Here is a 10142-nt window from a genome sequence, read left to right on the forward strand (position 1 = left end):
CATTTCAACTGACTTATTATATTTTCACCCTCGATTTTAAATCTAACGATAAAAATGCAGAACTGAGTACAAGTTAACTAACAACGTGCACGATTGAGTACATTATCAACTAACAAACTAAGCGTGACCGCTCATTTTACTCGTTTTGGTAACTTTTTATAATATTAATTTTTTATTTCGGGCAGTTGCTCGCTGGTCTCTGCTGCTCTCCCTATAAATACGAGTAGTTGTACAAATGCTTCTTTTTTCTCTTCTTCTTCCTTTTTTCTCCCCCCCTTCTCTTTGCTTTTCCAGTTCCCGGCGACCAGTTTCCGGCGAAGTTGCCGGTCACCGTCCGATCACGCTGCCGGAGATTCTCGACTTCCATCCTCTCTCAGGTTCGCGCTCTCCAACTCCTTCGCTTCTCTCAATTTTATCCTGTCTTTTCCGCTGAGGCGGTTCAGATCTGGACCTTGTATCACGGATTCGTCGGTATGCTGATCCGTTGGTTCCTCCATTAATGCCGTTTGTAGCTTCCGATTGAATGCGTTGTGCTCCATTCTCGTCGATCTTGATATACGCTTTATTACATTTGTTTAATCTCACTCGTTTTTTGTTTCCTCCTTTTAAATAATCCAAATCTTTTGGCACTGAAATTAGTAACCGCAGTAAAAACGGATTTTTACCCTCGTCGTTTTGTCTTCACTTCTGAATTTACTGGCGCTGTAGAAAAATTCTTTTTGTCCTAATGTTTGGTACACGTTGTCTTTGTAGAGCTCAGATCTGTTAAGAAGCCATTTGAGCGTTTTTGAAAAAGAAGAAGAAGAGAAATGGAGGGACTGCGAAATGTGAGCTCACATTGCTCCATCTCGGACATGGACGACTACGATTTGTCGCGGCTTCTTGACAAGCCGAGGCTCAACATTAAGAGGGAGAGGTCCTTTGACGAGAGGTCACTCAGCGAGCTCTCCATTGGTCTCGCCAGAGCCGGGTTGGACAACTTAGATAGCTCATACTCGCCGGGGGGAAGGTCCGGTTTCGACACTCCTGTTTCGTCCACTCGCAACTCATTTGAGCCCCATCCAATGGTTGCCGAGGCGTGGGATGCTCTCCGTCGCTCACTGGTGTTCTTCCGAAACCAGCCGGTGGGGACCATTGCTGCATATGATCATGCCTCTGAGGAAGTTTTGAACTATGATCAGGTATACTTCATTTTTTTTTTTTTTTTTTACCACAGTTATAGTTGTAGAGATAAGGCTGTTTTGAGCCATCAATATGTTTTGAGTTGAGATGGATTCTTAGTTTTTCGCTGTCTGATGAAGTCGAAGAACCTTGGGGACTTGTGTATATTGAACTGAAAACTTGTTTCACATTTCATGGAGATAGTTATAGTGTTTTTCTTTTTTTACAGTTTTGCATAGGTTTTCATAATTTTTTTTCCTTGCGGAAGTAAAAGAGAGATTGAAAACGTGATTAATATGAGGGGTTGATGTAAATGGGAACTAACTCTTGATATATTCTATTGTTCTGTTTAGGTTTTTGTGCGAGACTTTGTACCAAGTGCTCTGGCTTTCCTAATGAATGGTGAGCCTGAGATAGTGAAAAACTTTCTCTTGAAGACCCTTCAGCTTCAAGGGTGGGAAAAAAGAATAGACCGGTTCAAGCTTGGAGAAGGTGCAATGCCAGCAAGCTTCAAAGTTCTTCATGACCCTATTCGGAAGACAGATACTATCCATGCAGATTTTGGTGAGAGTGCAATTGGACGAGTTGCTCCTGTTGACTCTGGTTTCTGGTGGATTATACTGCTCCGTGCATATACAAAGTCAACAGGGGATTTATCTCTGGCGGAAACAACAGATTGCCAAAAGGGCATCAAGCTTATATTGACTCTATGTCTGTCAGAAGGTTTTGATACATTCCCAACTTTGCTTTGCGCTGATGGATGCTCTATGATTGATCGTAGAATGGTAAGTTGCATTTAAATGCGACAAACATCTTACAAGGAATCTGTTAAATGACATAAGAAGTAGCTTGAGTAGCCCTCAGTTAATAAAGCTTTATTATGAATATTCTTGTTGATGTGGAAGTCAGGATGAACTTAAAACTGATTACTCTGGCTATAACCATTTCAAAATTTTTGTAAAATCTTTCTTTTACTTTCCTAATATATTTGCCAGTATGGCTTTGTTGCTGGGAGTTTTGGTAAAACACTTGGTCGATGATTATTGTGCATGGAGGAATCTCATCAATAAGCAGATCATAGTAGGACATATTAATGGTTTCTTTATTTGAAAATACTATATATACATTCATGTCAACTTAACCTTTCATTTACTTTGCAATGCTCAAGCATACATTTAGATTTAGAATCAAATCATTTATTTCATATTCTTCAGTTCTATTGCTATTTAAAGGCATAACCACAGTTTACCACAAATTCTTTTGAAATGGAGGTACTCAACTCACACCTTCTTCTTTTCTTCTGAAAACCTGAGAGAAACACTCGACTCACTGCAATGATCTTTCCAGAAACCTCACCAGAATGAATTTGAACATGACTCAAGTTGTAGGCCATAGGTCCAGTTGATGAAAGTCCATAAACAACTTGGTGCATTAAGAAGCTAAGATACCATAGCTTTAGAAATCAAAGCAGAAGACCATTATGTGATTAGTTTCTTTGGTACCATCATTCATATAGAAATGATATTAAGAAATTGTACTTAATATTGCAAACTTTTTACCCCCTTTTAGTTTATGGAGTATCTTGTATATAGAAATTGGTGGAGCTGTCTATTAGAAAACATAAACTTGCAAATTCCTGGCAAGCCATGTACATTAAGAAAATATTTTCTCGGTCATGGGTAAACAGTGCTTGCTTAGGATAATGAGGTTGAAATTTACATCCATAGAAAGATAAGGAAACTAACAAGGAATTAGTGAAGAAAAATATTGAACTGTATAATTCTAGTGCACTGTTTTATGTATTTCTGTCTTTTACTCTTTACCTTTGTGTGATATATAGATTATCTTATTTCTGTGCTCTGCCAGAGGACTTACTCATTTTATTATAGTGTTGATATATTTTCTCATTTAAATGTTCTAATTTATGAATTATTTTTCCAGGGAATATATGGTTATCCTATTGAAATTCAAGCTCTGTTCTTTATGGCGCTCAGATGTGCTTGTGCATTGCTAAAACCTGATACAGAAGGAAAAGAATTTATAGACCGAATTTCAAAGCGTTTGCATGCCTTAAGTTACCACATGCGAGGTTACTTCTGGCTTGATTTCCAACAATTAAATGACATATACCGTTATAAGACTGAAGAGTATTCACACACTGCAGTAAATAAGTTCAATGTCATTCCTGATTCCATCCCAGACTGGGTATTTGATTTTATGCCCACACGTGGTGGCTACTTTATTGGCAATGTGAGTCCTGCAAGGATGGATTTTAGATGGTTTGCTCTGGGTAATTGTATTGCAATTCTATCTTCCCTTGCAACCCCAGAGCAATCAATAGCTATAATGGATCTAATTGAAGCTCGTTGGGAAGAGTTGGTGGGAGAAATGCCGCTAAAAATTGTTTATCCAGCAATTGATAGTCACGAGTGGCGAATTGTTACTGGTTGTGATCCTAAGAATACCAGATGGAGCTACCATAATGGAGGGTCTTGGCCAGGTTTGTTCCTCCCTTCCCTTGAAGTTTCTTGGCTATTTCTTTATATGCATATAAAAACTTGATATGGATGTTACATTGAAAGACTGTGACCTTATTCCAAGGAGTAAAAGATAACCGATATGAGAATTAGCTTTGCCTTTAAAAGCTGTATGGAGGAAAAGATAACTGATATATGAATTAGCATTACCAGAAAAAGCTGTACGCAAAGGGCACTACTTAAAGAAATCCCATGTGAGCTTTTTGACTGATTCAGAATATAGAAGCATATTGTCTGTTTGAAGATTTAGAATTTTAGCGGTTTCCACATAATAATCCACTTAATTGAAACATAAAAGCTTTGATGAGATGAATGAGAGAATAGGTGAAGCTTGCCCACATGCTCAAACTTCCAACTCGTTCTTACTAATAATAGTTTTTGTTGTCTACTCTGAATCTTCGAGGAGCATAAGATCGAGAATTATGTTTATTACTCAGTTTTTTGTGGAATTTTACACATACTTTCTTGTTGACAGAAATCATGGATAAAAAGTTTGGTTGCGTAAGATTCGGAAATGAGACAAAATGAAACTAATTTGGGTCTGCTGTTATGTCAGTTGGTCTGATTTAATGATACACTGCGTCCCTAAATCTTTTCTAAACATGATTTTCTATTACTTGTACCCTTCCTCTGCCATTTTATGTTTCTCTCTGGTTTTCACTTTAACTTGATGCATTTTGAAGAGTTTCTTGTAGCTGACCAAAAGTGTTAAGTTTTCATCACCTTCCGCTAGCATTTCATCAGATAAGATCTTGTGTTTATTTCATTTTTATTTTTTAGTTTTTTCATGAAGGAGTGATATTGGGATGCTGCCTTGTGTTCCCATTCATCTGAAGCACTATAATTACGGCCTTGTTGATATTTATTGTTGATTTTGAAAAAATGCTTTTAAACGCAATTATCTAGTATAAAACATTAGTGAATAGTCTTTTCTTTTTTGATTTCTCCACTGTAAACTGGTTCCAAACAAGAGAGTTGATAATTTGATTTTCATTCGAAGCTAGTCTTTTAGAGTTTCTGTGAAAACATATGTTCAAGGATTAACTGTTCACGTCCAAAAAAAAGTCACTGTTGTTTTTGTGATTTTGATAATGGAAAAATAATTATGCAAATAAAACAACCAGACTATTAGTTGATTTGTCATAGTATAAGAGACTTGATTTCTTTTCCAAGCAGGGTTGCATTGTGATTGTTTTAATTTTATTTCTATTTGGGTACCAGTTGGTTTCTGAATATGTTGATGTGAGCTTTCCTCGTTGGATAAGTACTAAGAACCAGGAACCTGGTTTGATCCTTACTATTTTACTGGTTATTTTCAAATACGACCATCTTATCTTTACTAGCATACTAATAATATGATTTCCCGCTTTCAGATAGTGTGATAAATGCATTTGTTTTCTAGTGTCCGGTGTTAGTCATGTTGATATATTTCTACTAACTGAATATAAACTGAAAACCTTCTAGCTGAACCACATGGTTATAATTAAGTCTTACCCTCCTTTTTAGTCTCAGCTTGGACTCCACGGAGTGTTGTTCCAACCTCAGGAGCTTTCTGTAGAAAAAGAAACACCAAGATTAATAATTGTAGACATGTGCTTTGATTCTTTTCTTTCTTTCTAATTCTTCAATCTCTTCCTCTAAATTGTTTGATCTCTTATCTTTCCATTTATACATTATGCAATGTCATGGCATTACAAATTTATTTCTTTGGTTATTTTGATTGTTTTCGCTCAACATTGACTGGAAGGATTGCATTTGATGTTTCTTGACCCCCGGTTTTCTCTTTGTTGGATTTTTTTTTCCCATTCACATTCGTGCAGTGCTATTATGGATGCTAACGGCTGCCTGCATTAAAACGGGACGACCACAAATTGCAAGAAAGACAATTGAGCTTGCTGAGAGTCGTCTGCTAAAAGATTCTTGGCCAGAATATTATGATGGGAAACTAGGGAGATATATTGGCAAACAGGCAAGGAAGTACCAGACATGGTCAATATCTGGATATCTGGTTGCAAAGATGATGCTAGAAGATCCATCTCACTTGGGTATGATCTCACTGGAAGAGGACAAGCAAATGAAGCCTGTAATTAGGAGATCATCATCGTGGACTTGCTGAAAAGTTCATCAAATAAAGCTAGAGAAGAAAATAGCGAAAAAAAAAAAAAAGAATAGAGGAAAGACAAACGGTGAGAGATACTTGTTATTTCATTGCAACCCTACACCATTCTTTGGAGGTTTCTATCCTTGTAGACTTGATTGACAATATGGTTTTGTGTACAATAAGACTAGTTTTTTGTTTTCAAATAAAAGATACATTTGGTCTTTTCTATTTCGAATCCTGATTGGGATGGCCTTCTGTCGTTTCTATGTGCTCAGAGGTAATAAGATCTAGACAGGCTGAAATGAGGCTCGTCTTTGCTTTTTATAGGAACAGTCTGGATTGATTTTATTCAATATGTTAATGGACAGTTTCGGAAAGTTCATGTCGGTTTCTTATTATTTTGACTACTTTGTTGGGTGACATGCTATTTGAGAGTCCTTGAACTGGAAAATGGTCATATATGAAACAAAACGGCTGCCCCATGGAAAGAAATAGATCAGTTTGTTAAAACACTACTCAAGTTTGTTGATCTTTGTTGTGTTTTGAGTGGAAAGGTCTTCCTTCCGGCAATTTTTGAAGTTTGGTACTCAACTAGTGATGTCTCCTAGAAACAGAACTTGTGTTTGGGTTAGTCATAGGGTTTTGCTGCAAACTTAAGTGTCAAATTTGCTACTAGAGGTGTATCAAACCTTCTTACCGAATGGATTTAGTTTGTTTTAACAATCCACACACCATCTTTCCTCTTTTTAGTACTTTAAAATTTGTCTTGTATTGATTCCAACCCAAAAGAGGAAATCAAGACTGGATTATAAAATTAGAAATGTTAAATATCAATTATTGGCACATAGACCATTAGAAGCTACTGGGAGGAGGGATGAAGGTTGAGGCTATTAACTACAGGTACAAGTATATTAACATAAACATAAATATGCATCCTTTCAAAAAAAAAAAAAAAAAAAAAGATCATAACTATGCATAGATCAAGACTCGACAGAGACTAATCCCACTATAAGGTCGACTAATTAAAAACCAAAGAGCCGCTTACAAGCTTCCAAGATATTGCTGCCTTTTTTCTTGACAAGCTTTGTTGGTTTTATCTTCAACATTGCCGTTTGATCACCCTCGAATACTACTTTTCCAGATTGATTAAGTCGTGCACCGATGAAGTTAACATGCTGATCATGATCATGATCTGCATTAATATCCCAGTCGTAATGAACTTGGTGATCAAGGTCAATCCTATGATACCCTGATCCTCCTCCTGAAACTAATGATGCTCTCATGGAAAAAGCTCTCCTGACTGCACCGTCAAATGCTAAGTTGTGCTTCATCTCCCTCATGGAAAATGTCCTCCTGCTCATCTCTAGATCCTTACTAGTCTCGAGTAACTCTTCATCTTCATGCCCTCGGTCTGCATCGCAATGATCGGCGCCAGGGTTAATGTTGCTCTTCATGGAAAGTCGGAAACTAGATATAGTTGAAGTACACAGCTGCTAATTAGAGTACCTCTCTGGTATCTCCTCTTCTCTTTATAATCTCTTGGGCATTAGATTTGAGGACAAAACTTGATTGCCATTGCTTGGCAGTTGGCACTTGGGCAGTCTATTTTCGATTAATGACAAATCAAATCTGAAAATGGGATTGATGACTCATTTTTCTTTTCTGAGTAGGAGAATTGATGCAGCAGGGACATTCCCCAAAGCGTGGAAATGATGGGGTGCAATGGATGGTTGATGCCTTCTTTCTTGTTGTAGTTATTAATGATACATCTAATTGCAGATTTGAGTTCTTTGGAAACTTTTCCCCTCTTTGCCAATTCCATGACATCTTTTTTGTTACTTTTATTGTTAATGGTGATCACATCGTCACTAAGTGACCAAGAATTTTGTGGTCATTTACCATTAGATTTAATTTCCAGGATTGAGATCAAAACACTTAAAATTCATTTTTTTAATCTCAAACTTTAATAATAAATCTAAGGGTGAGTGACCACAAAATTCTTATTGTTGCCATTTTGCATGACCTTTTATTTTTGTTGTTGTTGTTGCTGTTTTTTTTTTTTTGAATCAGCTGAAGAACTTTCATTAAAAGGAGGCTGCATCCATATTCAATTTCAAAGCACCATTGTCTGGAGGCTTCCATCTCTGCTGTTGTTGCCAGCGAGGTTGCTTCGTACTGCCTCATGTTTTCTGAAACTCATCAAGCCATGTAAAACAGCTTAAGACAATATCGTGAGGTGTTTTGTTTTTTGCCTGACCGTAGTATGTTGTTTCTATTTTTCCACAAAGCCCAAACTATCATCATTAACCATGCAAAAATATCAAAACTCAAAGTAAGTGCTCTCTCGAGCATCCACTCTTTGAAATTTATAGAAGGTAGCAGCGTGTTGTGCAAGTGAAATGGTGCTTCTGAGATGATGGTAGAAGCTGTTGGACACTCATAAAAAAGGTGAGCCACATCTTCTATTTGATGACTACAGAGGATGCATCCTCTATCTCCTTCAAAACCCTTGGTTAGAAGTCTCTCTCTTGTTGGGAGTAGGTTGTTGTATGCCCTCCATACACAAATGCTAACCTTTCCAGGAACTTTGGCTTTCGATAAACAACTCTATAGCTCCTTTTATGGATCACCATTAGACGTAGACACAAGAGCATTTTGCATAACTTCCTGTCTTGCAATCCAATACGCTGATTTGACAGAGTAATGCCCTTTATTTTCCAGGCACCATATAATTCTGTCAGGACTGTGGTTTCTGCCAAGGGTAATGCATAGGATTCTTGAGGCCACCTCATTTGGAAATAGACTGTACACTGCTGCAGCTTTCCATTGCCCATTTGTTGCATCAATAAGATCTGTAACTTTGTTGAAAGTAGTGTTATGAGGTCTAGTGACTTGATATGAAGCTTGTACAAAAATCCATCTGTCATGCCAATATATTGATCTCAAGTCAGAATGACCATTACATTTCTTTCCGCTACCATTCGATAAACAGACATGAAGTTGTGGTGGTACCATGATGATACATAAGAATAAACCACTCATTATACAACCATCGCTCACTTAGAAAAATCGAGCCTTATTGGATCATAATATATATATATATATATATATTTGTGCTCCAAAATATGGAAATTACTTGTTCTAAAAGTCCAATTTAGTGTTGACTAATCTAATTCCATGTTTTGTAGCAAAATTTTGACAAGAGGAGAAAAAGTGAAAATTTCGGCAAATTTTCCATGCACCACCACTTTTAGCTGCACAAATACTTCGTGAAGCAATCCCAAAAAAATAGGAGTTTAAATGGAGCAATGAAGCCATGGACCATGAAGTATTGATGCGAAGGACTAAGTTTGACCACTCTTTTGGCCGGAAATTACAAGAGAAGTCCACGGAAATTGTTATGCAAAAGAGTTGCTGCAAAGCAGAAAACTGCAGTTTCAGAATCAGCTTTTCGGGAATAGTTTTGGAAAGCATTTCTTGCATTCTTCCAACTGCATCTTTACAGAAAGGGCCATTATTCCTTAAATATATGATGTGTTACTTTAACATGAGCCAAAGAACTAGTCAGAATCATCAACGAGCAGCAGGAAATCAAGTGCAAAATAGGCTTCCTAATAATGCAGAAACGATAAGCTTTTCATGAAGCTTGTTGGGAGATTTTTCGGTGATTTACTTGGAGTTTTTCTAGAAGGTTATTGATCATTATTGAATATATGATGTCACAGATCATGGATAAGGAAAGAACCATCCAGAATCATGGCAATACCAAGTCAATCCTTGTCTAAGACGAAAGCTTTAGAGAAAGAAAACGTATTCTAGTCAAAACAGGGCAGTTTAGGTGGAAATCTTCTTTGGGTGGATTTCTTGTGCATTTTCGGGAGGTCTATGATGCTGCAATTATCAAGGAGAGTCCTAGAACAATCTTACAAGATTATGGCAGTATTAATCCATCATATTATCTTTTGGATAATAGGCATCCCTATGCATTTTCTCTCCCATGCTTGTCACCTTGACTTTGGTGACCCAAAACCACTCCAACACTCTTCATTTTCATGCTTCCTATGCACAATAAAGAGAGCTAGCTGCTCCTCTCTTCTCCCTTAGCCATATTTTTCTACTCTACTCTCTTTAGTAAGTCATCATCACTTCCCTCTTGTTACTCCACCTCTTCCATACCATTTTCCCTTGTTTTTGGGATTTATTACTACTTCAACACTCTTCCTTTTAGCTCCATTCATGAAGTTAGCTGCTCCATTTGTCTTTCTTCATCATCTTACACCTCTCTCTCTTCCCTATATAAGCACATCTTCATTATACTCTTCAACCATCACCCATACTACCCC

At 37.2% G+C, this 10142-nt stretch overlaps 1 protein-coding gene across 1 annotated transcript; it reads left to right on the forward strand.

Annotated features, from left to right (window-relative positions):
* Positions 1 to 220: 220 nt before the first annotated feature.
* On the forward strand, positions 221 to 6027 carry LOC112176771 (probable alkaline/neutral invertase D). Its single transcript, XM_024314849.2, has 5 exons — positions 221 to 377; positions 754 to 1181; positions 1515 to 1946; positions 3103 to 3661; positions 5519 to 6027. The coding sequence occupies exons 2-5, from the start codon at positions 810 to 812 to the stop codon at positions 5812 to 5814; spliced, it is 1659 nt and encodes a 552-aa protein (XP_024170617.1). The 5' UTR covers positions 221 to 377; positions 754 to 809; the 3' UTR covers positions 5815 to 6027.
* Positions 6028 to 10142: the final 4115 nt, after the last annotated feature.

The sequence above is a fragment of the Rosa chinensis genome, chromosome 7 (genome assembly GCF_002994745.2).
Source record: "Rosa chinensis cultivar Old Blush chromosome 7, RchiOBHm-V2, whole genome shotgun sequence".
NCBI lineage: Eukaryota > Viridiplantae > Streptophyta > Magnoliopsida > Rosales > Rosaceae > Rosa > Rosa chinensis.